This window comes from Mirounga angustirostris, unplaced genomic scaffold (genome assembly GCF_029215605.1).
Source record: "Mirounga angustirostris isolate CCGP_5_RB_7025 unplaced genomic scaffold, mMirAng1.0.hap1 SCAF_7, whole genome shotgun sequence".
Lineage (NCBI taxonomy): Eukaryota > Metazoa > Chordata > Mammalia > Carnivora > Phocidae > Mirounga > Mirounga angustirostris.
In genome coordinates this window covers 150,246,937-150,274,661 of record NW_026991715.1, presented here as the reverse complement: position 1 = coordinate 150,274,661, position 27,725 = coordinate 150,246,937, and the positions used below count along the sequence as shown (strand labels likewise).

At 48.2% G+C, this 27,725-nt stretch overlaps 1 protein-coding gene across 12 annotated transcripts in view; it reads left to right on the top strand.

Annotated features, from left to right (window-relative positions):
* ADAMTS16 (ADAM metallopeptidase with thrombospondin type 1 motif 16) overlaps positions 1 to 27,725 on the top strand; it is a 145,647-nt gene that overhangs the window by 78,108 nt on the left and 39,814 nt on the right. For 11 of the 12 annotated variants that reach the window (XR_006788494.3, XR_008505165.2, XR_006788495.3 and 8 more), the window contains 6 exons: positions 1,142 to 1,314; positions 3,191 to 3,321; positions 5,263 to 5,386; positions 5,787 to 6,031; positions 7,934 to 8,069; positions 24,554 to 24,680. Coding sequence is in view for 8 of the 12 variants with exons in the window: in XM_045863764.3 (XP_045719720.1) it covers positions 1,142 to 1,314; positions 3,191 to 3,321; positions 5,263 to 5,386; positions 5,787 to 6,031; positions 7,934 to 8,069; positions 24,554 to 24,680 (936 nt within the window). In the remaining 4 variants the exon portion in view is untranslated. The remainder of the gene's footprint in view (positions 1 to 1,141; positions 1,315 to 3,190; positions 3,322 to 5,262; positions 5,387 to 5,786; positions 6,032 to 7,933; positions 8,070 to 24,553; positions 24,681 to 27,725) is intronic. The other variant, XM_064596887.1, reaches the window with a different exon arrangement.

Sequence of the window (27,725 nt, the reverse complement as noted above, 5' to 3'; positions counted from 1 at the left end):
ATGATTTCACTCATATGTGGAACTTAAGAAACAAACAACAAAAGGGGAAAAAATAAGAGAAAGAGGGACAAAGCAAGAAACAGACTCTTAACTCTAGAGAACACACTGATGGTCCCCAGAGGGGGGTACATGGGGGGACAAGAGAAACAGGTGATGCGGATGAAGGAGTGCACCTGTCGTGATGAGCACCGCATCTGAATATTACATTATATGTTAACTATACTGGAATTAAAAAAAAAAAAAATCACTAAGTAGGGAAGTCATTTTAGTCAAGTATTTCTCAAACAGTGGTATCTCTTCGGTATAACTTAGGATGCTTGAAACTACTTGACCATAGCACAGGGAAACAGACCCAGCAGTGGTATTCAGGAAATGGATTTTTACCACATTTATGTGAAATACCAAGGTAAGCAAATCAATCATGAAAGCATAGACAAATGAATAAGAATCTGTAAGAACCACTTTTTATGTGCAAAAAGCCAAATGTTTGGTCTTTCATCCAATATATTTAGCTTTGCCACCCGTGGTTTAATTGTGGCCTTCTGTGAGAAGACACGGCCATCAAAGGTGGTCCCCAGTGCAGTGGGGTGGAGGAGGTTCCCAATCCTCCTTTTTCACCTCAATTGGTTTAAAACATGAGTCATATGACAGCTCTTTGGTCATGTCCTCAATGTGTGATACCCAATATGTCCCTTGCGTTGAGTGGGTGCCCTCTCCGGGGTGTGTCCACATGGATTCTAGAGGGGTGAGCAGGTGCTCTTTGCTGTCAGCACCAACCGGCGGAAGGTCACGACTTCTAAGCCGATCTGCTGACCTGGCCTGGCCGCAGGGAAGATGGTGGTAGAAGGTCCCTCTATGGAGTGCGGGGAACAGCGATGGCACCTGCCTTCTGCAGGGGTGCTGGGAACCAGCCGTGAACAGGCAGCAGTCAGACCCACTTCCACATCGTAACTTGCCCTAGAGACATCAGTAACACGGCTCATATTGTTCATGGTGAGAAAGTGCCAGGGTCCCCTCGGGGTGTGTAGCTTCTCCCTTGGTCACTGTGAGCCATTTAACCGGATCTGCTCCTCTCTCCAATGAGCCTAGTTCCCAGGGAGGGGAGAGTCGCTATTGAATGCAAGGTTTCTAACCGTTCCAGACCATCGCACGGAGGGAAGTTCTGTGAGGGCTCCACTCGTACCCTGAGGCTCTGCAACCGTCAGCAGTGTCCGCACAATAGCCTTGACTTCCGCGCACTGCAGTGCGCCGAGTACAATGGCAAACGGTTCCGAGGATGGCGCTACACGTGGAAGCCATACACCCAAGTGGAAGGTAAATCCTAAATCCCTCTCCCGGTACCAGCCTCGCGCTTTGTTATCTGCACTCTTGCAAGAGTGGCATGATCTTAGCTGTGCTGCTCGGATAGACCATGCTGCTGTGTGAGGTCGCTGCCAGGGCTCTTCGCCTGCCCCACGGCCACCGACTTCTGGTCTAAACTGGACCGGCTGCGTGGTCGGAAAATAGCAAGCAACTAGAGAGGGTGTGCACCACACAGCCAGATCTTCAAAGAAGTGACAAAGCTTTCAAAATACAGGATTTATGCATCATGGGTCAATGTTTTCCTCCTTACAAATCACGGCAGTTGATGGTGATATCGCTGTAAGCATGTCACCCCATTGAACACTTATCATGGCCAGAGAATGGGAGCAAAACTTTAGCATCTTTTGGAAAAGCAGATCATTTTCAAGTGTACTATTTTCAAAAGTCTTGATCTAAACCAAGAAGGTTATTTGCACCATATGTCCGATTTTAATCTCTAGGTTGAAAGAAAGATCTATTAATCTTAAGATTAAAATACCTTGAACACGGTAGCTCATTTGGCAGTAATTTAAGGAGAAATTCAAAGAATAGCTAGTCATCTCGCTCTTTGAAACCGGGAATACCGAAATACATGAATCTCCTCTGAAGTTACCCCTCCCCAGCCCAATAGACAATGTTTTCTTGCTGAGAGCTTGATGAACTTACAAAAAGCTAACTAGCCCTGATGAGTACTTTATGCTCTATGTGTGTATGCATATATATCGCTCTAAGATAAACAATGGATTGAACTTACAAAAAGCTAACTAGCCCTGATGAGGCTGAGAGCTTGATGAAGTCAGTACAGTCTCAAAGGAAAATTTTAAGCAGTTTCACACAAAGCATTTTTGGTTGTGTTTTGAACTCCTAAACTCAGTAAAATTTGAGCCAGTGAGAAATAAGTAGGCAGGAGAAAAAAGAGAAAGGACTTTGAAATTAGGGTCAAAATATGTGTGTTACCCCTGACTCCGCGATCCCAGGAAATAAATACATTTATCGTGGAAGCACATACTCAACTTGACTGTTAGGGTTATTCAGTTGGTTTCATCTTACACAATAAAGAAAATATTTGTAGATGAGTCTTGAGCCCATGAAAATTCCTAAGGCAGACTATATTTTCATCATCAACTCTTCCCTTCTTTACCAAGAAGAATGAAGGGAAAAAGTTTCTATGAAAGTCCATATTAATTATGTAAATCATAAAATCTTTGAAATAGATTATCAAGAGAGGAAGTCACCTTGATCTGCCATGCTGAAGTGTACAATAATACCTTTATTCTCCACGTTATCAGTGTGTTTCGACAATCATTATATTCATAGAAATCATTATCCTCTGGAGAGTTCATCTAGAAGTTATTCCTTTTATCAGTTCAAAAATACATATTTCATCAAATGCGTTAGCTATTAAGAAATTTGGTGATCATTTGAACTCTTTTATTACATTTTATTTGTGAGAATTTTATATATTGCTCCTAAATGGTAACGACCTTTTGCATTTCTACAAGAGAGTAGTTAATCATACGAGTAGTAGAACAGTTATGTTGTATTCAAGTCAACAAATATTTATTGAATGCCTACTATGTGCCACTTCTGGGTAAAGAACAAGGGCAGGAAAGGACACAGCAGAGTAAAAATTAATAGTGAAGCCTTATACAAATTAAAAATTAAAGGGAAAAAAACCCAAGCCTCCTGAGACAACCATAAAAAAATGTCTTTGCAATGAGTATTGTGTGGAAGTTATTTTATGGGGAAAAAAAAAAACCTTTAAAAAGTCTATCTAAAATTTAGAGCAAAAATGATCAGAGCTTAAGTATCTTTCTTATTTGTGTTTGTGTGTGTATTTCTTTTTAAGATCAGCACTTATGCAAACTCTACTGTATCGCAGAAGGATTTGATTTCTTCTTTTCTTTGTCAAATAAAGTCAAAGATGGGACTCCATGCTCGGAGGATAGCCGTAATGTTTGTATAGATGGGATATGTGAGGTAATAATGATCGTTCATTCATTCAACACATGTGTCCAGACAGTCTGCTTTGTGCCAGGCATCCTCTAAGGGGCTAAAGACACCAGACATTAAAATCCCACCCTTTCTCTCCGACTCACAGCCTGGTGGGGGGGCGGGATGCCAGACGAACACACACTGAGACACATGGGGTTTGTTGCAGTCGAGGTGCGTACAGAGGATGGGGAGTGGGGGAGAGCAGATTCCTTCCTGGAAGCAGATCTGGGGGATTTATGGAGCTCCTTGGAGAAGGGAGCTTCTGAGCTAGATCTGGAAGGGTGAGTTGGCAGAGGCGTTTGGGGGAGCAGACTCCTGCGAGAAGGCCTGGTTTGGTAGGCCCCAACTCAGGCATCAGAGTACCCAAGGGCAGACAGGGCCGGGGTGCCGAGGGAGGTGAGGGGGCAGGAAGGGATGCTCAGAGGGTTTGTATCCTCACATCAGGGAGGAACAGGCCCTGGGACCCCAGAGGAGCAGAGCGGGGGTCAGCCTGCAGTAACATGGGCAGCAGTGAGGATGGGGACAGCTTTGAGCCCCGAGGCCACTTGGCATTGTGCAGGGGTCTCTTTGGTGGAGGGACTTGGAAGAGAGGCTGGGAACGATTTGGTGGCTAAGTGGCCATAGAGCCCTGAGCTTGCTGCCCCATGCAGAGGTGGGATGGGGAAGGAATTCTGTTATATGCAGAAAGTGAAATCTTTACCGGATCAAATACATTGCATGTGAACAATGGGTTTTTCCTTGAGGTGACTCGGGTTGTGTACCCACGAGTCCAAGGACCTTGGACTTCCTTCTAGATTTCTCTGAGTTGGATGACCAGGGTCTTTACCCTGAGACATCCCCTCAGGGTCATCCCCTGAGACACACAGTGTCATCCTTTTTAGTAGGTGAAGATCGACTCCGATCTATTGAGTTTTCTTTCAGCTTTAAAATGTTCAGATCTCTGTCCATTTTGTCTAATTACTAGTTGACTTGTTAAATACTTCATTATTTTCAGGTATCCTTAATGATACAATGTCACAACCCCTTACGTGTAGTTCTGAAATCCCAAAAGCTATCTAACAGAAAGTTTGTTGGGCTGCACAATGTAAGCTGCCCTGAATTTGTTCGCTGGCCAAAACCCGCCCTGAACTGATATGAGACTTTTTTTCAGTTTTATTTAGTTCGCTTAGAGTTATGATGCTCGCATTTTACTATAGAAACATCATTTATGTGCTTTATTAGGGTTGCTGCCCTGGGCCCTGCTGGGACTCTCACGTTATATGCATAATATGTTAATTACCTTCCTAAAATCCAAAAACCCTGAGTTTTGAAATGCATCGGCCCTAAGGATTTCAAGCAAGGACTTGCAGGCTGTAGTTACTTCATTTCTGAATGGATTTTTTTACTTGTATATACTAACTCTTTGTTAGGAAGTATAACACTAGCAGCACCACTGAGATTATAAAGAGCCCCTTAAGTTCTAGGACAGTAAACAGATACGCCTGCTACATAATTTACTGCTGGGAATAATTCCCACGTGGCATGTGCTACTTCTCTGCATTGCACACGGTGATACAGAGGCATGCGGCAGGTCCAGTGGACCCTCCTGTGGACACACTGCTTGTCATTTCTACTAAGAAGAGCTTTGTGTCAGTCTGAAATGCACTGTTGTGTCCAGCATGATGCTCTGAGAGATTTAACTGAGGGCTCCAGAGACTGAGGTGGTGCAGCCGTACTGAAGAGAACAGGAGTCAGGGTCTCCTCCTTTGGACCCGAGAGTCGAGTTACAGTCTCGCTGTGCACATATTTGGTATCCAATAAATATTTGTGAACTACCCTGTGTGGGTGAAATGTTCTGCTGTCTCGGGGAGGTTTCTCACTGGAGGTCTGTGACTTTGCCCTTGTCGTCTTCTCTTGCACGAATGACGTGGGACCCCGGTCCCCCAGAGAGTCGGATGTGACCATGTCCTTGGGTCCAATGCTGTAGAAGATTCCTGTGGTGTGTGCAGGGGCAATAACTCAGACTGCACGACGCACAAGGGGCTCTATGCCAAGCACCATGGCGCCAACCGTGAGTACGCGAAGCTGCCTGAAGGTGTGGAGACAACATGGAGAGTGGGACTTCCTGGTGGGCAACCCTGGAGGTGCAGGGGGGACAGCAGCCTCACGGGTCCTTCAAAGACCTACAAATCTCCTTCCCTGCTTTACTTGTCAAGCCTTTCCTTTGGATGGGAAGCGGTTGCTAGGTTACTATTAGCGAAAATGATAACAGTTCTGCTCCAATTTAAAAAAAAAAAAGAAAAAGTCACTTAAAGACCTAATGGAACTGACTGCCACACCAGAGCTTCTCCTGGTTCCCAATGTGGATCCTCAGGTTTTGGTGGTGGGGAACCCCAGGTGCGTAGGGATTTCACGTAGGTGTTACTGAATGAGAAACCACATTCTCCCCGATCCTGATTCCTTTACTGTAGAGTATTATCAGATGGTCACCATTCCTCCTGGAGCCCGGAGTATTCGCATCCACGAGATAAACGTGTCTACCTCCTACATCTCTGTGCGCAACGCTCTCAAAAAATACTACCTGAATGGACACTGGACGGTCGACTGGCCCGGCCGATACAAGTTTTCAGGCACCACGTTTGACTACAGACGGTCCTCCCACCAGCCGGAGAGCTTAACCTCGTCTGGGCCAACCAACGAAACACTGGTTGTGGAGGTAGACCCCAGCCTTCTCATCTTCGGGCTGGGATGTGGGGGTCTTCTGGCATTGGTGCAGATCGAGGGCTATGGGAATAATTTTAAATGCAGAGAATAATGTTTACAACTTGATGGCGTCTCAGAAACAAGACTAATGGGTACATTGAATGGGGCCATCGACTCGTTCTCTTTCCTTTCTTGGGGCCTCACCAAATTTGTATTTATGCACATAACGCAGCTCCTGTTTGGGGTCCTTTACAGTGGATTTTTACAAAAGTCTGCCCCTGTCCTGTAAGCTGTCTGGCTGTGAAAAGCTTGGACACTCAGGGGACTCTGCCTTTGCCTGTGTTTGGGGTGGGATCAGCATTCCACTGAATCCTGTGGAATGGGAGCGAGTTGAGCACCCAGAAGCAAAGCCCCTGCTGCGCCCTCAAATGGGCCCCGGTGTGCAGGGAGGGGGCCACGCAGCCTCCTCCTGACCCATTGCCCTTCTGTTCTCTACCCACGACCGCAGAGGCTCACAAGCTGCAATTAGTCTCTTCCTACAACATGATCTGTCCCCATGGGACTGGGCAGATGGAGGTGGCAGGCACTGGATATGCTAATTCCTTACATTTTGTATTTCTGTGCACGGTTAAAGCACGTGGTTCAAAAGTTGCCCCACCAGCCCACAACTGGGTACACAGATGTGAGCCCCTCACATGTCCCCCACCTGCTTTGGGGGCCAAGCAGCCCCCTCTGTCCTCTCATATCTTCCTGGGAGATGCTTCCCCCAGCGGTCTGGGGGCAGTCGCCCCATCTGCACACATCCCACCTCTGTCTCCCCTCCTGACCCTGATCTGTTCCCCTCACCCTGAATTCTTGCCTTGATTATTTCTCCCACCATCTCAGGCTTCAGCTGGAATAATCACACAGAAGGAGAGATAGGTCAAGTGTGAAGATGAACATGGCTTATTAGGAACTGTTCTGGGTGGAAGAAGAGTTGCAAAGGCTCAGGATGTCAGGCAGGAGAACATCTCAGTGGCCTGGCCGTGCCTCCACCTGTCCGGGGCCCTCCCCTGTCCTACAACACCTTCAGCAACTAAGACTTGACCTGTGTTGTCAGGGAGGGGAACGCGGTGCCAGGTTGTCAGGGAGGGGCCAATATCTTTACCCACTGGCACATCACATCAGGACCAAGAAAGGCTCTAAGACTCAGAGAAGGGATTTCTACCAATGGATTAATGGTGAGGTTTCCAAAATAAAAATCCTTCTCACTGAGATCAGTGGATCCGATACATTCATGAGTGAAAGGGAACTGGTCCAAATGATTGGGTTTCAAGCTAGGAGGTGAGGATTCCAAATACAAGGTGCCAAGCCACGGCTCACGGACAGGCTCAACCTGAGAGATCTTTACTGATAAGATAGTTTTCTTCTGGATCTACAGGGTGCATGCCACGTGGCAAAAGACCTCTGCATCCGGCCACACTAGCAAGTCCTCTGACTCGGCTTTGATGGTGGCATGGGTGATGCCCACTCAAGAGGCCTGGGCTGCTTGGAATCACTAGGAAGTGGGACAGTGCCTTATAGGCATTGCTTTCTGATTCTCTCAGATGGACAGGATTTGCGGGGGATCCCAAGGAAACACTGGGGGACGTTACCAAACACTTTAGTTAGGTTGCAAAGGTGTTCAAAGTCTTGCATGGAGGAATATACTAAATGTAAAGCCAAAGAGTAAAATATCTACATTTTTTTAAATGAGTCTGATTCTCGCCGGCAGTTCACTTCTGTTTAAAAAGTTCATATACATTTTGGAGGATGGACAGTGTTTCCCATTGTAACACTGATTGTTGATATTGATGTTTATGTATTATTTAAAAATTAGCTTATATTTATCAGTTCCATTTTAACTTGCTCTGTTTTCCCCCTTTTTATTTTACAGCTTCTGTTTCAGGGAAGGAACCCGGGTGTTGCTTGGGAGTACTCGGTGCCTCGGCTGAGCAGGGAAAAGCCTGGCAGCCAGCCTCGCTACACGTGGACCATCATCCGCTCCGAGTGCTCCGTGTCATGCGGTGGGGGTAGGTCACTTCTCACGCCTCCCCTGGTGGTGGGCACTGAGGGGCCCGGGTGCATTTGGGCCACGGGCACGCTGCACTCACGGGTCCTCACCGTGTCCTGGCAGGTAGCCCGTCCCCAGAGGGAGAGCAGAGAGCAGGGCTCTGAATGTCCCTCGAAGGCCTGGCCTGCCTTCTCCCATCATCTGCGTCAGCGTGTGGCTCTGAGGAAGTCATGCACTGAATTGGTTTCTAATTTCCATCTAAGTGAAGATTTGATAAACAATAGTTTTGCTATTTGAGATTATTGAAATGATAGTCACTCCAGTTATTATATCTATCATGTTGGTGATGAGAAATAGAAGCTTATGTTGAAAATACTGTGATACAGACGGAGGTTTTTGTCTAATCGTCTTGCTCAAAAAATATACTATGAAGTCGTGTATTGAAATTCACCCAGAAACCATATGAATTTTATGCCAGTTGCAGTGGAAATGACTAGAAACAGCATGTCAGAGAGGAGAATTTCACATGACAGTCGATGCCTTGGTCATCTTAAGACCATTAGAATTTGACCATAGGAATGTCTAAATCGGTAAAGGTAGCTCACTTCAGGAACATTCTCAGCTAGAGCCAGACATACTGTCTGACAAAGAGTGGTGAGCAAATTTTTCAAATTTAGAAACACAATACTCAATTCTACCTAATATTTCAAAAACACACAAGTTTTCATATGGATATACAGATTTCAGCTTTGTGAATTCCAGCTTTTAATAATTAAGAAGTTAATTTAGAGAGTTGATATTTAAGTAAAAAGGTACACAAAATGGAGACTTGCATGAAGTAAGAATGTAATGAATAAAGAAAAAGTAAACCTGAATTCATATATTCTTAATAGTTGCTCTAATAAAAGACATAAAAGAAATAGAGAAAAACAAAGATTAACAAAAAAACGTAAGTCTGGACTGCTGACACTCATGTGCTTGACACACACTAATTCTCCCCATTATTAACTAAAAATAAAATATTGAAATCCTGTTTAAATTCTGACATTAAGAGCTTCCTAAGGAAAAGTCTGATTCCCTTCTGCACACAAGGAGAGCAAGCAAATGGCTTTAATTACAAAATAGAGAGTAGTATATGGGCCCCTCACGGGGGACGGGGCCAGACGAGCTACCATGTGCCGCCACTCAGGGAATGGAGGAATAGAACTATGTTCACAGGCATCCCCTGTGTATGACATGGGAAAATTAATTTCTAATTATACTTATTTCTCTTCCCTTTCTCTTCTGATCTTAAAACAACCCCTCATGCTTTCACAGATTATATTGAATATATAGTTGATTTTATCCATCCCTATTTAGAGATATCTAATAGAGTTTGGTTAAATTAACAACTGAATCACAAAGCTTTATATTTGGGCAAGGACATTATGATTTTCAGAACTCTTCTTTGTACGTTTTCATTTGGTGGAAAAAAAAAATAGAAAGAACTACATGGGAACGTCTGCAGAGGATGGCGGGTCTGCCCCTGTTTCTTTATGGCAGCTTCATTCATGTCCCCTGTTCGCGTGTCAGGCATTCCAAGGAGCACTTGGTTTTCTCAGCTTTTACCGAGTTACTCGTCTCAGGGTCCCGAAAACGCTGTATGTGTGATTAGTGTACTTGCAAATCACCTAATTAGCCCTCAGTAATAGTTCTCACATTGAGGTTTTTAGAAGAAATCAACCCAGAACCCATTCCATAATCATTTGCTTAAAGAACGGCATTATCGAGTCAGTGAATGTGTTGTTTGTTTTCAGTTTGGGTGGAAAAATTGATGGGAAATTAGGGTTTGTCAATTCAACAACTAGATGGAGGGCAGGATGCCTGACCTTCAGCACCTCATGTGGGATATGACTCTTCTGAGAGTCTTCCTGGTAGAAACCGGACCTGCCAGGGTCCCGAGACTCAGCACTTGGTCCAAGTACCCCTCACTGGCCACATGGGAACCGTCAGGAAGGGTTACACTGACCCTCCCCTGTTTCCCTGAAAGGAAACAGCATGCCTTCAACTCTCCTGCTCTCTAAGGGCCCCCCGGGACTAATTCTCCAGAGAAGCAAGAGGACAGTGAGAAAAACACTATTGCCATTTATTGAGCACCTTGTGTGTGTAGTCACAAGCGCGGTCTTGCGGAAACCCGCAGCAGGGTTTGAGAGTGGAAACAGGACGTGCTTGCTGGGGGCAGCTCTGGGCTGCAGGAGGGCACCATCCACAAAATCTTTGCAACAGCGTTTCATGTGCTTGAATCTGTAAGATTTTACGAGTATCAGTGCATGGAAGCAATCATTATTCATGTCTTGGAGGTCTTGGTATTATTTCCCCGCATTCTGTAGAAACCAGAGGTTCAGAAGTTTCAGAAATTCCCCCAGATAACCCAGCAGGCAGTGTGGATTCAAACAACTCCACTGACTCCGTGTGCTTCCCACCGCGGCCAAACTCCCAACCGTCCACGATGCTCATAGGCTGTTGTCCGTTCACATTCTTTAACAAAGATGATTCTACTGGGAAGCACGGTGATTTCAGCCTGCATCTTCCCTTCACAGTGAGCATTTGCTCATCGATGGGAACGGTGGTACCCGGAACAGAAGCCTGAGAGGCGGCGAGTGAGATCTCCACCACCTTATCAGTAGCGCTTCCTTTCATGACCACTTGAAGGTCAAGGCTTTGTCCTGTTCAGTCCTAACATGTGCTGTTTTTTGATCTATGTTTCATGGACTTGTCAGACCTCCCCCAGTAGCCTCAAATCACATGGTTATTTGCCAAGGATTAAAGATAACGATTCCTTTTCAGGTAGGGGCGTTTAGTTCCCCAGACTTGATTACAAGTGGTTGTCTTGATGTTTCGGTGTTTCAGGATTTGATGGTATCTGATGACACACATCTTCTGGAGATAAATCCTTAGTTACTTTAGGTTTATACAATGTTTTGTTCATTCTGTGCTGTCGGATCCTCTCACTTCTGAAAGGTGGGCCAGGTTTTTTAAAATGTGCATTATCTGAAAATAGGACTGAATGATTAACATTGGAGGCTGACCGTTCAAAATGGGTCCGTTCTTGTGTTTTCAGTTTTACGAGAGAATAACTAAATTCACCAGCGAATCTGATAAAGAGCACTTGATTCCTGTCTTCCTTTCTTGGGGACCTCGTTCAACACATCACCCAACATTCTCAACCCAAGACAAAGGGAAGGAATGGGCACCAGTTTCATTTTATCTGCCCATGTTGTGTTTTCAGGATCTCTAGTTGCACAGACCTTCCGACATCCTGGGTTATTAACTTTTCAAAGCATACTTTTCTTAGCTATCTCCCTGTGAACTTAATATCTATAAGGGGACCTTTAAATGACCCAGTTAGGGAATTAATGAACTGAGAAAGACACTTGGAAACTACCCCACCTCTTGTTTCATTCAAGAAACATGCATTACCTGTCATCAGTGGAGGAAACATAATGGGGTTTTTTTTGTTTTTGTTTTTGTTTTTTAAGAGGTGTCATTTCCTTCTCTATTCTAATGGACCCATCTCTCTCTGGAAAATAAGATTTCCTGACAGACACAGGGCAGGTCCGACCATTCATCTTCTTTCCTCTCAAGGTTCCCCTGCTCCTTTTTCCTTTCCACTCACTTTTATGATATAACCACATTTTTTATTTCAATGATCCTGTTTAGTTGTGCCTTGACCGGACTCTCAGCCAGTGTCTGGGCATCGGTGAGGGGTCTGGGCTTACACAGAGAGACAGGAAGCCAAGAATATAGTTCACATAGGAACTGGCTTAGCTGATGAAGTCTGACTCTAAGGTGGACACTGTTTTCACATGGTAATGACATCACTAGACTCTCGTGGCCAATGTAAAAGCATCAGACATTTCTCAAAATTACAGATGCTGTTATTTTTAAAAATCAGCCTCTGATCCCATTGGTTCAGTGCATTTCAAATAACTAATCTCAAACGGCTGATTTGCTTCCAAGTGAAATGCTTATTAAAATTTGGCTTATACCTACATTCTAAACTCTCCAGTATGCTCCATGCAATGTCTGGGGTTAATGCTTTTCGTTTAAGTGAAAATATTGATCTGATTTACAATTAAAATTTCTCAGACAAATCTTAGGGGTGCCTGGGTGGCTCAGTTTGTTAAGCATCCCACTCTTGGTTTTGGCTCAGGTCATGATCTCAGGGGTGTGAGATCGAGCCCCGCATTGGGTTCCACGCTCAGCAACTCCTCTGGCCTGCCTGTCCTTTGCTTCTGTACTCGTGATCTGATTTAATCCTGGTGAAAATGCCGTGAGACATCAGGTGTTATTCACCTTCTGATCATGCAGAAATGGAGGTAAATGCTAGACTAGGACTTGAAAGGATAATTTTATTTAAGCTCTCAAATCAATCTATGCAGAATGCCCAGGATCTGGTCACAGCAACTGCATGGAAATGAACAAGTGAACACAAAAGAGCGTATATTCTGCCTTCCAGGTCCCATCATTCCAACATGGCTGTGGGATCGAGCACCACTTGGATTTGTTTATCCTTGGTTTTGAGTCTCTTTTGTACCAATTTCCTATTTGTAAGTTTTCTTGTTGTTCTGAAATTCTCCTTGGGTCTGAGGAAAGGACTTGGGGCCCGGGTTTGGTGTCGACTGAGTTGTGAGCATGTCTCCACCATGCTCACCGATGCTGAGCTCCAGAACACCCCCAGGCCTCAGACCATGGTCCCCACCACCCCACATCAGGACCACCATCAGTTTCTCTGGCCCTGTTACACCTGGCTTGGGTGTGGTCTGTTTTTGCTGTTTGCTGCCTTCTCTCTGTGTTTAGATTCTGTGACAGCCTGGAACAGACTTGGGCCGTGGTTGGTTGTGGCTTTTGTCACATTTATTAGCTGCTGTGTCCTCAGGGTCTAGCAATGCGTCTGGCACTCACCAGCCACCAAGGATCTATTTGTCAAGTGGACAAATGCAGGACCTCGATGACTTTTTGATTTAGAAATACATGAAGGCCGTGTTTGGGAAAGGGTGATATGGGGTCATCCCACTGTTACCCAGAAACACGCACCCCTCCCCCATGGGGGCAGCTTCCTCAGGGCTCCCTCATTTCTTCCTCCCTCCTGCTCCCAGACACAAAGCAGGGAGTGGAGCCCGGAAATGCCTTCCATCATTCAGAATTCGGGTTCCCTTGCTTCCAGGCATTTACTCAGCTCCCAGTGAATAGAGTTTAAAAAATTGTCCTCCAGTGTATGAAGAGTTCTGAAATAGAAAATGGTACCCATCTCTTTCTGTCAAACAAGAGGTTACAAGTTCTACCTGCATATCTCATGTTGGATGGAAAGACCGGGCCGGGAGTTGATGCATCAGGCCTTGCTGAGCTGGAAGAGATAGCGTGGTGTTTGTGACCAGCCTGCCAGGAGTCACGGTGAGGCCCTGCCTCTTAAAATCTCCCGACCTTATGAGCTACTTAAGCCTTTTATGCCTTAGTGAGCCCATCTATAAAATGAGGCTAATAACGTAAGCTACCTTATAGGGTTCCTTTAAGGATTAAATGAGACTACCTGTAAAGCTCTTAACACTGTGTCTACAAGTAAATGTCAGTCCCGGTTCTTCTCTGTTAATGTTACAGCTTTGCCTGAGAAACCGGACAGTTTAGGTTACTAAACTCTTGAAGCAGGAGGGAATCACGTCCTGATGTTATTCTCCATGTTATTCTCCCCAGGGCAGGGATGAGGGGCACTTTCCTCCCTCTTTGGGATTATGTCGCCCTCCAAGCATGTGTTTGTGCACATATGTGCACACACGTGTGTGCAGGCCTGTGTGAGTGCATACGCGCATCCCTGGAGAAGTGCGTGCATGGGCGTGCAGGCTTGTACCTGCTGCGGCTGAGGCGTCAAAGAGTGGCCCACCATCTTCCCGCAGGACTGGGACGGAGGCGGCGGGCAGGACGTGGGGGCAGCTTAGGGGCAGCGGTGTGAACGGAGGGCAGGAGGGGCCGCCTGGAAGCTTCCTTTCGGGGAACAGACGACTCGGTGTCTTTGATGCAGGGAGGCGTACCTGGGACACGTCTTCTGATTTCTCCGCTTCCTTGCTGGAAACTGCCTCCCTTCTGCTGACTCAGGTCATCCGTCCGAGCTCCGTCCCGGCAGCCAGGATGATGTGGCGGCTCGTCATCCTGTGGCTGTTGGCAGTCAGGCCTCCTGATGTCCCCGGGCCACTTGCCCCATACTGACGCCCCAAGTTATCACTCTGTTTGGTACTCTGAAACTCTCTTTGGTAGAGTTCTGTCTTCCCTTGGTAGCCCAAGCCTGGTGTCTTGGCATCCGGTCGACACAGTGTACCAGCCTATAGGATCCTTCCTTTCCCAAAGAACAGACTCCCCAAGATCTTGAGTATGCAGATCCTACACTTACGGTGAGCAAAAGTCTCTGATGAAGGACCCAAGGAAGCCCTTTGAAAAAGGAGCGTAGACAGGAGCGCCTGGCGGGCTCAGTCAGTGAACTATCTGCCTTCAGCTCAGGTCATGATCCCGGGATCCTGGGGTCAAGCCCTGCCTTGGGCTCCCCACTCAGCAGGGAGCCTGCTTCTCCTCTCTCTGCCCCTCCCCTCTGCTAGTATTCTCTCTCTTATAAATAAATAAAATCATTGCATAAAAGAAAAAAAGACATAGGCAGAGGGTCGTTATTTTGCTTAATTCTTAGGTCTTGCCATGTTTCCTGCAGGTGAGGTTACTTGATGGTGGACAGACAGGTGAACACAGTGTGGGGAGTACACCCCAGGAACGCACATCAGAGGGGAATACTCAAGGATCTGATAGGCCTCACACAGAAATTAAGGCTAACAGTCAGGGGTGAGAGAAGAAATTTGATTGTTCTTAGCCAAGCCAGTGGGCACAGATTTTCAGGTCCTTGAGCACAGCAAAGACCCCATGTCACATGATTATCTGTAGCTCTGGCTTAGTTGTGAAAAGTTGTTTCTTAACGCATCACCTAAACCTGTTCTCGAGTAACCAGGCCAGGTGACACCTGGACACTCCCCAGGGGGGCAGATGTGCTGTCTGGGCACAGCCCACGGAGTTGTGAGGTGGAGGGAAGCAGACTGGGAGCCGGCCTCCCTCGCCGCCCTCTGCTGAGGAGGGAACTTGAGTGTGCGTGTTTGCCTGCGTGCATAAGTACACGGGCGTGTGTTTTATGCGGCCTCTGCTGAGCTCTCTGGTTTGGTTTTCTCTGTTTCTGGGTCAGTTAACAGTTGCAAGATGGATCAGAGATAAACCAGAATTTCAGCTCCGTGGGCACCCCTTGAGGCTTTCGATGCTGAGCCTTCTGGGGAGAATGAGAGGGAAGGAGGAGAGAGAGGCCAGGGCAGGGGGGTGGAGAGGCTGGGGGCCAATTGGAAGTCCCCAGAGGGTCACCTGGGCAGTCGGGCCCCTCCCGCCCCCACCTCTCACTGCCCAGTGTCCGTGATGTCAGCAAGACAGATGTGCATTTTCATGTTGTCATTAGTTTTCTTTACAAAGCCGTAAACAGATAGAAAAGAAGACAAACCGCTCTCTGACCCAAGTCACTGCGAGGATTTTAATGCATTCCACCCCAGGTCTTTCCCACGTACAGCCCTTCCCGGGTGCACCCTTCTCTAGACTTGACGGCAACCCCCTGCCCCATCACTACGCTCTCTGTATCCACCACTGGCGGAGAGTCTCTGCTAAGGTTTTGAGCGAACAGCCCATTTTTAATGCGGTGGTTCAGATTCTGGAGCCAATATCCTCAAGCATTGTTTATAATGCTTGTCACAATGATTTCAACAAACTGTAACAATGAGCCCCCTGTGCCCCCCAAAAATTCCTTAGCAATTACAGATTTAGGCTCCATGTTTTGGTGGGTATTTTGAGGGCATGGTTCCTAAACGTCTTGAGCAGAGAACACGTGCAAGCGCGCATGCCTGCACACACAGTCCTGTTCGCTTGTGGGCACAGATTTGGAGTGGTGGCGTGAGATCTGAGGTATGGAGTTGTAAAGAATCCGATTTCACCCTGCGGGGCCTGACTGCCTACCGGTGTAAGATCCCTGCCTGTGTGGGAAATCCCATGCAAGGGTAACTGAGGCGCGGTGGGCATCGTGAGTGGCCCCAGGGCAGCGGCATCCTCATCACGCAAGAACTTGTGAGAAATGCAGATTCTGGGGCCCACGCCAGCCCTGTAGAACCCGAAGTCCTCAAATCCCAGTTTGAGGACGCATCCAGGGGTCTTCTCTCCTAACACACTATGTGGAAAGCCCACTTGCGGGCCCCCGCCCGGAGCCCGAGGCCCTCACAGGCACCTCTGCAATCCGGTTCAGGAACCACAGGGAAACCCACTTCCCGGGGAGAGCGGCTGAGAGAAGACAGGGACTTGAGTGAATACCCCTCAGTGTATAAATGGCAGCCTCAGGATTGCCCACCAGGGACTTTGATGGTCCAAGGGCAGCTTGATGCTCTCCGGGAGCAGAGTTAAGACGGGTTAAGTGGATGGCCAGGAGAATTACAGACAAGAACTTTCCTGGAAAACACCCAGGACCCAAGTCAGACTGTTAGCATCTCCTCCCATGTGATTTTAATCAGTCATTTTGAAAAAGGAGGAAAGCAGTTCCCGCTAACAGGATCCCAGACCTACTTACTGTTGTTGGTGGATGATAACTGAAGGCAGCTCTTTGACTGGCTTCGGAAGCTGCTTGGAAGCCAGGTCCGAGGTGGAGGAGGGCCATGATGGGCTCTGCCCCGTGGGTGTCCCTGCAGGTCCCCGCAGGCAGCTCACATCCCCTCTGCAGGGAGGCTCCTGCCAAGTGCCAGCCCCACGTGTCCCACCAAGCCAGAGCCCCCCCTTACTCACACCGGCCTTTGCTTCAGAGGAGCAGCCCCTCCTTTCCGAAGCTGACACTCAGATACCCTGGACCTTGTCACCACGATTCCTCGCCACCAGACCGGCCCTTCCTCTCCTTCTGTTCCTGAAAGTGCTCAGTCCTCCCCAGCCTTGGAGGGACACCTTCTTCCTTCTCCCACGCCCTCCCTTTGTCCCTTGCCTTCACTGCCTGTTCACGAGAATGACCCTCCTTTCCGTCCATCTGACTGCCTACCCTCCTGACCCTCACTCTTACGTGGATGCTTTGGAATAATTTAACTAGCGTTGGTATTATTTCTTCTTTTAGATGTGGTGGGATCTATTTGCAGCATCTGACTCTTGCATTTTCAGGAATTAGGTCTTTGAGACAGTTTTGTAGTCTGTCTGGTAATTAAACCACATAGATTGTTTCTCTCTTCTGTAATTTTGCTAATTCAGAAAACCATATTTTTCTGTAAGATTTTAAATATTATGCTTATAAATTTGAACAAAGCGCCCTCATTAAATTCTCTTAATTTCTTCTGTGTAGGATATTTTCTTATGCTCATTTCGTATCTAGCATATTTGTTCTTATTCCTTATTTTCTTCATTAAGTTGGTGTATCAGCAGCAGGTTAACCAGGAAAACGCGTCATTCTAGGTATGTCATGCCGGAAGGTATTTAATATAAAGGATCACTTGCTTATAAAATAGTTGGAGGGTGGAGGAGTAAAGGTCAGAGAGAGACACCATTAGCTCTCAGAGTCCCTCTGGCTATTTGAGAACCAGGAAGTCGTGGAACATTCCAGAAATCACCCGTTAGGCGTAGAGCCAAGCCAGCCTTGGCACAGAGGGTTCCCAGGAAAATGCCTGCCTTACCGCAAAGCTCCTGCTTGCCAAAGCACATGCTCAGACCCGCCTCAGCCAGGAGGGTGGCGATGCGTCTCTGACATTCTCCCACCCCATCCTGTGTTCCTGCCTCTCCTTGGTGGGATCTAAGCCAGTCTCCCGGGCAAGAGGGCACAATCCCCTGCCCAAAGTCAGCTCTTAGATATTCCACTGTCCCTTTTGCAACACAAGTTTTTGTCTGGAATCAAGTACTCTGACATATATTCGTTTTCTAATACACTGATTTCTGTTTCCATCTAGATCAATTCTTTCTACTTCCTTGAGCTCTTTTTCTCATATCCTCATTCGATCTTACATTCATGGGTTTCCATTCTTATTTATCGGTATAAGTATTTCCGACCGTGAACAGTCCTCCAAGTGGGATGTGCGACATCCCACAAATTGTTTTATACCATGTTCACCATTGTGCGATTTTTCTTAAAGATAGTTTCTATTTGTCAGAGAGAGAAAGAGAGAGAGAGAGAGAGAAAGCACAAGCAAGGGGAAGGCAGGACAGAGGGAGTGGGAGAAGCAGACGGCCCGCTGAGCAGGGAGCCCGATGCGGGGCTCGATCCCAGGACCCTGGGATCATGACCTGAGCTGAAGGCAGACGCTGAACAACTTGAGCCACCCAGGCGCCCCAGCATTGTTACTTTCTTTTTTTTCTTTTTTTTTTTTTAAGATTTTATTTATTTATTTGAGAGAGAGAATGAGAGAGAGCACATGAGAAGGGGGAGGGTCAGAGGAAGAAGCAGACTCCCTGCCGAGCAGGGAGCCCGATGCGGGACTCGATCCAGGGACTCCAGGATCATGACCTGAGCTGAAGGCAGTCGCTTAACCAACTGAGCCACCCAGGAGCCCGCATTGTTACTTTCTTAAATGCATTTTTTCGAACCTACTAATTGCCCTCCTGTTTTGTCCTATTTCTAGTAATTGCTAAAAATTTCGAGGCAACACTGCACTCCCCCTTTCTTTTCTTCACTGTCAACGTTCTCCCTTACCCACTTATGTCCTTCAGGGTTGTCAACCCAAGGGTGCACTGCCCGTGTGCGCGTACATTTTAGCCACGATGACTGATGACTGAGGGTGAGCGCCCATGGCGTTTAGGGGGCTGGGATCCGGGGTTCCAGCCAGAAGTCTTGCATTTTGTGCGGCTGTGGCCGATGCACCACTGGTGCCCCATTAAGGAAAAGGAAAGGTCTCCAAAGTCACCAGCTAAGAAGAGACCTGGCAGAGTCAGGACCCGCACATGTGTAAGACAAACCCCCGTTTTCCTTTGGGTAATATATATGTACATTTAGTACACTGTAACTAAATTATTTCAGGAATTACTAGCTCCAGATCTCCTTCTTACCCAGTTAACAGGTAGAAGCTCTGGCACTCGGCTGACACTTAGGCACTCAGGACTGAAGCCAAACGACGTCTCCAGTAAAGAAGAAAAACAAGCACTTTAATAAAGTCAACCTCTTTGGCCATTTCAAAGCAAAACCCAGTTTTGTATTTGCTTAACCGAGAGCCTGTGACTTGCTCGGAACCCCTAGGGACCATTAAGGCCAGGTTGTTTGTTGGGACTGGAGCAGCAGGGCTGGATTCCACACGCCTTTAATTTCAAAACAGGAAACCAGACTGAAGCCATTATCTAAAGAGTCACACCTCCTAAAAAGTCAGACGAGTTTGGTTAAAGAGTAAAAAAATGAACTTTTAAATTGACATATAAGTGGAGAGAAAAGATTAGTTTTCCTTCTCTTTTCATTAGGGTGAACAAACTCTTAGCAATTTTAGGAAATTGTACTGTTGTTCAATATTGACCTCATATAAATGGGATCATTACGATTAACTGGCTTAATTTAGGGAGTCCCCATGATTCTTTGCAGAACAGCTTAAACAGACATTTGTTTCTCTTTTTTTCTCCCCAGTTTTATAGTTTCTTATTCCCTGTTAGCAATGGAAATTGGGTTCATAAAACACTGATGCAGATTTCATCTCTACATTGATATGTGGGCGACTCCTCAGAACCGCCCAACTCATCCGAAGTAATGTATAAATAAGGGAATATACCCCTATCTACTTTGATGCTTTTTTGTCTGGGCATTAGCTCCCCCACTATTAACGTGTCTGAACTTAGAAGTTCCTGAATGTAAAGCAATTGGCCAGTGGCTTAAAAACTCTTTAGTAAGTGAGGGCACAAAGTGATCCACGCACGCCGGGGGGATTATGGAGACAGGCAGCGTATGTTCTCTGCCGCCCAGAAATACGCCCCAAGGGATGACACGATGTCTTCACTGAACCTTGTCCTTAGACTCACCATGTGTCTTGCCCACGCCCGCATGCTTCGAGAGGGAGCGGGTCCTCATTACCGTTTGCCAGGACAGATGAGCACAAGCCTGACTCGCCTCGCCTCAGCTGTCTTTATTCACAACACTTCTGACACCAAGTGTGTGGCCTTGGCCACGCCAACAGCCCCCGATTGTCCGTGGCCAAGGGGAGGTCTGCAGGTCAGTTCTGACACGAACTACCTGGGTTACTCAGACTGTACCAGTTTCGGGGCTCGGCCTCAGAAGACTGTTCCCAATTAAAACATCAGTCACAAGTACTGGGGGCCACGCGGACCCACATTCTGTCTGATGTGGCTACAAAGTTGGGGCTTCTTGCAGTCCCTCCCTTTCAGGTTTGATAATCTGTGAGATCAGCTCACAGAACCCAGGAAGGCACAGTACTTGGAAGTACTAGTTTATTCTAAGGGAGAGGAATGAAGAGCCAGAGGAACGGGTACAAGGGGGGACTTCAGGGAGCTCTGTGCCTGTGGAGCTGGGGTGTGCCGCCCTCTCCGCATAGGGATGTGCTCATGGACCCAGAAGCTCTCTGAACCCTGCGGGTTATGAGACATTTTTGAACTTAGTCCTGATTGATTAAATCCTTGGCCTTTGGTGATGAACTCCATCTCTGGCTCCTCTCCCATCCCTGCAGGGCAGGGATGGGGCTGAAAGTTCTAATCCTTTATTCCTATCTGGATCTCTCAGGAGGCCAGCCCCATCCTAGGCTCCCCAGGGCCCAGCCTCCAGTCACCCGTTAGCATACAAAAGACATTCCTTCAACTTTTACATTCTTACCTGTAATTTCCAGGGTTTTAGGAGCCACTAGCCAGGAACCAGGGACAAAGACCTATATACTAACTTTTTACTCTGTCACACCTCTCGTAGCTCTGGACCTAAAAATCCTGGCTTCAGATTTTTCCCAGAGCAGCAGTTCTCAGTGTGTGGTCCCCGCACCAGCAACCCCTGGGCATTGGCCAGCATCCTCGGGCCCCACCCCAGACCCACTGAATCAGAAACTCTGGAGGTGGATGCCTCTTTCTGCGTTTTAACAAATAAGACAGTTCTGATGCCTGCTCCAGACCCAGAGCCGTTGGCCAGGGGGATTCAGAGGAGGGCGTATTTGGGTCTCATTTAAAGGGATGAGAAGAAATCAGGCAGGCATGCCGAGGGGATGGCCCTGGAGGACAAGACAGAATCGGAGGAGCGGGGACGTCAGCACCAGCGAGGCTGGAAGGAAAGGGCTAGGAAGCCTCGAGTTTAAAACAAGAAAAATAGGCATTTAATCTGTGAGTGGCATGAGTGTGTGTGTGTGTGTGTTTCAGAGGAAATGTTTTTGCTCTCAGTTTGACATTTGGACTTGGGAGGAGGAATACCTGGAGGAAGGCATGGGTTCGGGGCTACAAGACCGACCCCGTTGACCCCACGGGAGACCCCAGACCACAGACCTCAGGGCAGGTGGGGTCTCGGGCAGCCTGCTTTACGAGGATGTGTCTGTATCTGTGTTTTTGTTAGACAGTGTGGTCTGTGTGTCCAGCAGGCAGCCAGGAGACCTTAGGCCAGAGTTGAAAGGGAGTCTGACCCACCCCAGGAAAGCACTTAACAGGAAAATGGAAGAGGATGAAGCCCAGCTTCTCCCTCCCTGAGGGGGTACAGCCCTGCAAGGGCTTGAGTAGAAGAGCGGCCTGCATCTGCGTGTCTGCGTCGGTCCCGTGTGGGCCATAGTGACAGGCCGCACAGCTGGCTGTCCCTGTCTGGAGGACGTCGTGGGACGGTGTGGGACACACTTGCTTTCCAGGTGGAGTCAAGAGGAAGGCCTCCTGGGTTTACTGAGCGCTGCGTCTGGAAGCCTTACGTATGCGCTGTGCCGGGTGGGCGACTCCTGCGTCTTGCTCAGAACACATGGAATCGGAGCTGTCACCATACTCATCCCACTCGAATGTCCCACACGGGTCACCAGGCCCAACACAAGCAGGGGGAGGGGCAGAGGGAGAAGCAGACTCCCCGCTGAGCAGGGAGCCCAACGCGAGGCCCCATCCCAGGACGCTGGGACCGTGACCTGAGCCGAAGGCAGACGCTTAACAACTGAGTCACCCAGGCGTCTCCTAAATCTGTATTTTAGAACAAGTGTTGGGGCTGAGATGCTACCATTTTTATTACCATTCTGTCGCCTCCTGGGGTTAAGGCTCATCTTCAATGAACTTGACCTTCTTTGGTGTTTAAGGGCATTCATTTTGTGTGATTTAAACCTTGCTCTTTAATAGAAATACTCTTTAGGATTATCCATATGTATAAGTAAATTTTCTCAAACTTCTGCAGAAGTATTTCATGATCATTATCAAAGTCTTTTTTTTTTTTTTTTAAGATTTTGTTTATTTATTTGACAGAGAGAGACAGCTAGAGAGGGAACAAAAGGAGGGGGAGAGAGAGAGAAGCAAGCTCCCGGCTGAGCAGGTAGCCTGATGCAGGGCTTGACCCCAGGAATCTGTGATCATGACCTGAGCCAAGGGCAGACGCTTAATGACTGAACCACCCAGGGGCCCCTCAAAATTTTTTTTTTTTTCCAGAGAGAGAGAAGGAGTGTGGGGTGGAGGGGCAGAGGGGGAGGTAGAGAGAGAATCTTAAGCAAAGTCCATGTCCAGTGCAGAGCCCAATGTGGGGCTCTATTCCAAACCCAGAGATCATGACCTGAGCCAAAATCAAGAGTTGGACGCTTAACTGACTGAGCCACCCAGGTGTCCCTCAGTCATTTTTAATAAGCTGTTTCTCATCAGATTCCATTGAAATTGGGCAGAAATAATTGCAAAATTTACATTAGGGAGCATAAAATAAAAACTACACAGCTTGGTTAAAAATATAATTACGTTACATCAGCAGAGAACTGAAAAATTTTACAAAACTGCCAAGATCCTAACTACGATTTCCTTGTCCTTCATCAGCACCCACTGAGCTTAACCCCTCGGAGTGGGCAGTTTGGGGTCAGACACATGAACTTCCATGGTGATTTCCTGTTGGAACCAGGGAGGACTCTCCTCTTCTGACTGCTTAAGAAAACCAATTTCCTAGAGAATGTAACATTCCCCATCTAAGGCATTGACTTGTCTTATTCCTTCTGACCAAGTTTAGCCACACTGTCCAATGTGTATTTTAGAGACTTCTAGTTTTCCTTGAGTAAAGAAGGATTTGTCTTCACATGGACCCTAGTGTTAGAGATGGTTGTGCCTGGCATCTACAATCTACTTGGTCTGTCTCTTGCTCTGAACATCTGCCCGGCGGGGGAATCCAGTTGGATATAGGGGATGCTGAGTTGTGCCCGGGCTTGGGCTGCAGACACGGGGGACAGAGGGGCCACACGAGCAGCAGGACTTCATCAGGCTTTCCAAGGGCAGCAGTGAAATCATTTGTAGATCTTAGTATATTTTAATTGTGTTCATTTTAAAGCAGTACCAGTTGGGTTCTTTTTCTTTATTTTTTTCTCCATCGGATGAATTCTTTAATACCGTCCTTCAAAATGTGTATCTAGTTAGAGTCCCCTTAGTATTGTGGTAAAATATACATGACAGAATGTTTCTCAGAACTGTTAAGTCCATTCACACTGTTGTGCAAACATCCCCACCATCCACCTCCAGATCTTGATCATCTTCCCAGACTGAAAGCCTATGCCCATGGAATAGTGACTCACCAATCCCCCTCCTCCCAGCCCTGGGCAAACCAACATCTTACTTTCTGCCTCTCTGGCTTTGACTATTCTAGGAACTTCATGTAAAGAATAGTACTTTTTTTGGTAAATTTAATGAATTGAAATACTGAACAAATTTGGACATGTTTGCAAAGCTGTAAACAGCACTGGGGATATGAATAGGGGCTGAGGATTGAACCCACTTTCATTTCTACCATTTCCACTGACCTCATTCAATAGGACAGCTAAGTCATTATTGTGAAAAGGCCTCCGTTCAGTTTATAACCATGGCAAAATTTAACTCTGGAATCTCTGGTGACAAACTGCTTTATGTTTTTTTTGTCTGTATCTCTTTCTGGCTTATTATCGATTGCTTCCTATTGTGACTTATCAAGTGGAAATCAGGCATATTATGTTTCTTTTGAGAAGTGGGTGATGTTCCCAACTCCAGAAACAATAGGAAAGAATGATGTGTCATCAAATGTATGTTGGCACCAATTACAAGACAAAGGCACATGTTGACTTTAAAGATGCGAAGATACAGGAGAGAAGTACAGGTAACTTAGAATTGATGAAATTCCCTGATAAAAATCACAAAGACAGATCAGAAAAGAACCAGTATGCCAAGAGTTGGCCAACTGGTCATTAGCATAAAGACTTGCCAATGTGGTAAATCCTTTTTAAAAAGGGATTTCATTGCTCTTCCTCTGCCTTTCCCCATGGGGCACATTTCTGAGACTATTATACGTTGCACCCTTTCCTGCAGGGCAGATGACCACGAGGGCGGGCTGCTACCGAGACCTGAGGTTTCAAGTCAACACATCGTTCTGTAATCCCAGCACCAGACCTGTCACGGGGGTGGTGTCTTGCAAAGTATCTGCCTGTCCTCCCAGGTAAGAGCTGCTGCGTTCATCCAGACAGGGGTCATAGTTTTGCAAATATACTCGGTGAGTCTTGGGAGCTCCAGAGTCTAGAGAAGGGAAGAGCTGATTGTTGTCATGTAATCGGGGATGAGGAAGAAGCAAGAGTAACCAGAAGTGCCTGAACAGGTATGTTTGGAATATCTTGTGAACGTAAGTGCAAGTTCTCCTAACGGCATCCTATTTGCTGTATTTTCACCGTAATCACCGCCGGCTGGCAGGGGTGATAACATACCGTGGTGACAGTAACGTTTTCCCTCTCAGCCTCCAGTTCGTTCCGTTCTGGTTTATTTGCCTACTGAGTGAAATGTGTCAGAAGGATGCATTCATAGGCCTGCCAGGTGAGGCAGGGCGTGTGGATCGCTGCAGCACGCACATGCACACACACGCACACGCACGCACACACGCGCACATGCACACACATGTGCACACACACATGTGCACACGCACGCACACGCACGCACATGCACACACGCACACACGCACACATGCACACACACATGCACTCACGCACACACGCACACATGCACGTGCACACACGGTCACGCAATGCACACATGCACACACACAATGCACACACGTGCATGCAATGCACACATGCACATATGCACGTGCACACACACATGCACACGTGTGCGCACGCACACGCATACACACGTGCACACGCGCACGTGTGAGACTGAGCGAAGGAAGCCGGGGCCCTGGCATCCCGTTCTGCCCGCGGTGCTGCCACCCCGAGATAGTTCTCAGGAAAGCGCAGGTGCCCGGAGTCGGTGGGCTGGGCCGGCCCTGCTCCCAGCTGTGCCGGCCCAGGCATGCCCTTCCCGTCTCTGTGCTCAGTGGCTTCATCTTCACGGGGGCCACGGCCCAGAGGGATTGTGAGAATCATGTGAGTAACATATTTACGGAATGAAAGTCTGACTCCAGATTCTTCAGACAGCCGACGCACTAAAAACAGTACAAGATAATCTCAAACTGCTTGATTTTTAAAGATCCACGGTAGCTGGCGAGCTGATTCCAGGTTTGTGGAAATGTGCCTCAGCAGCGTGATGCTTTCCTGGGAGACAGGAAGACACAGGAGGGAGAGGCCCCATGTCTCCCTTCATCTCTGAGCTGTTGGGTCCCTGGTCACTGGCTCAGGATAGAGATGGAGGCCACTTACCCGCATCTGAGAGGTCAGGACCGTTCCTTCCACCACGGTGAGGGGGGTCCTCCCTGGGGACATCCTGTCCTCCAGTCTCCCTGCTCCCTCAGGGGCTGGGGACCCACCACCTCACAAAGCCACCTGCCCTGCCCCAGTCTGGGCTCCTCAGCCAGCTCGCCCCACGGCCTGCTGTTGAGAGGTATGCCAGTCGAAACTGACATGAGGACTTTGGTGCTGGAGGCCCATCACCCACCAGTGCATGGGTGCCGACCTGGGGATCCTTTCTGGGGCTGGACAGGCTCTTGTAATGGCCACACTCCTTGATCCCCTCGTCATATCCCTCCGTGGGAACTCCGCGGGCCCATGCGCCTTGTGGGCTGTGCTGAGCTGGACAGCGAGAACACAGGCCACCGCAAGGCTTCTCCAGGGTCCGAAGCGACAGGCCAAGTGCACAAAATTCTGGATGGTTTAGGAAGTGAAACTCACGGTTGGCAGAGGGAGGCTGGCGGCAGCGTGGCACCATTGCCTGCAAAAACGATCATGCTGTGGGAAGGAGACAGATGGCGGGGCGGCCTCCTGCCAAGTGGGTGCACCCCTGGGACTCCCTTTTCCTCGACGGCAGGGTGGGCACCTGTGTTCCAAGTGACACAGCATTGCTGTCACCGTGACCTCGATGGCAGATCTCCACGGAACCTCATGACCTGGGAATGCTTGCTGACATCGTGCTGAGTTCTTGCCAGGGCCCACTAACCTGGGCACCTCAAAACAGCTAGTTAACTTTGCTGCAGAGAAACCTCCCTCACTGAGACGAAGAGACATGTGTGCATGTCACTTTTATGTACATGCAGAACCAGCCTTAGTGAAGGTAGATCCGTTTAAGCTCCGGATAATTGGAAAGGGTTAGTGTTTGCATGAAGTCAGCCCGCAGTCCAGCCCGCCTGTCTGCTCGATGAGGCTCATCAAGGGGGATGTAGAGAAAACACCCAAGACGAGGTCCCCAACTCCCTGCTGCCAGCTTCCTGCCTTCAAGCATCACCTGACTCAGCTGTGAACTGAGAGTGGGAACCCAGAAGAGGCCTCTCTGTGTCTGTGACCCATGCAGGGCTCGACCTGGAAGCAGGAGAGGCCAGAGTCACGGGCGGAGCCGCTGGTGCTTCCTTGGAGGGCACAGCCCCACCCCCACCGTGTGCACACACATTGCTTCACTCCCACACGGAACCCCCGCTAGATGTCCCCCAGCCCTCCCAGCTCGTCCTCTGGGCCATGGGAAGCGAGCGGCAGTAATGCGGGTGCGCTCCATGGGCGCCCTGCAAAGGCTGTGCTTCCTCCTCTTCCTCTCCAGCTCCCTTCCATTCCTTCCTCACTGCCCCAGCTCCAGCCCTGTGGGCAAGGCCAGCCCCAGGCATGTGGAGCCCAGGATGGGGGGCTGTCAGATTCCCTGGTGACCTCCCGAAGCAGAGCTGCCCTCACCTGGAGCCCAGCTGCCTACCAGCTCAGACTTGCAGGAAAGGAGACTAGTCTCCCGTGTTGGAGCCCTGACCATACGGTCCCCGTTGGTGTGGGAAGCCACCGTCCTAACTCCGGCGTGCCTCGCCTGTGAAACCGAGGTCCGAGCCACCCCTCACTGGCCACTGCCTCCTTGTGTCACTGCAGCTCAGCAGTCCTGGACCCACACTCCAGTTCTCCTGTCTCACCTGGACAGTTGCCTTCCCACCTCTCACTGTCCAGACCCCCCCGGCCCGCCCTCAGCCCAGAGGCCAGGGATGGCACTGTAACCCTTGTCCCGCCAGCCCACTGGACCTGCTGGCACAGCTCTTCCTTCGTTCTCCTCCCCCGAAACCCAACCCGGCTACACCCAGCACGTCACCCAGGCC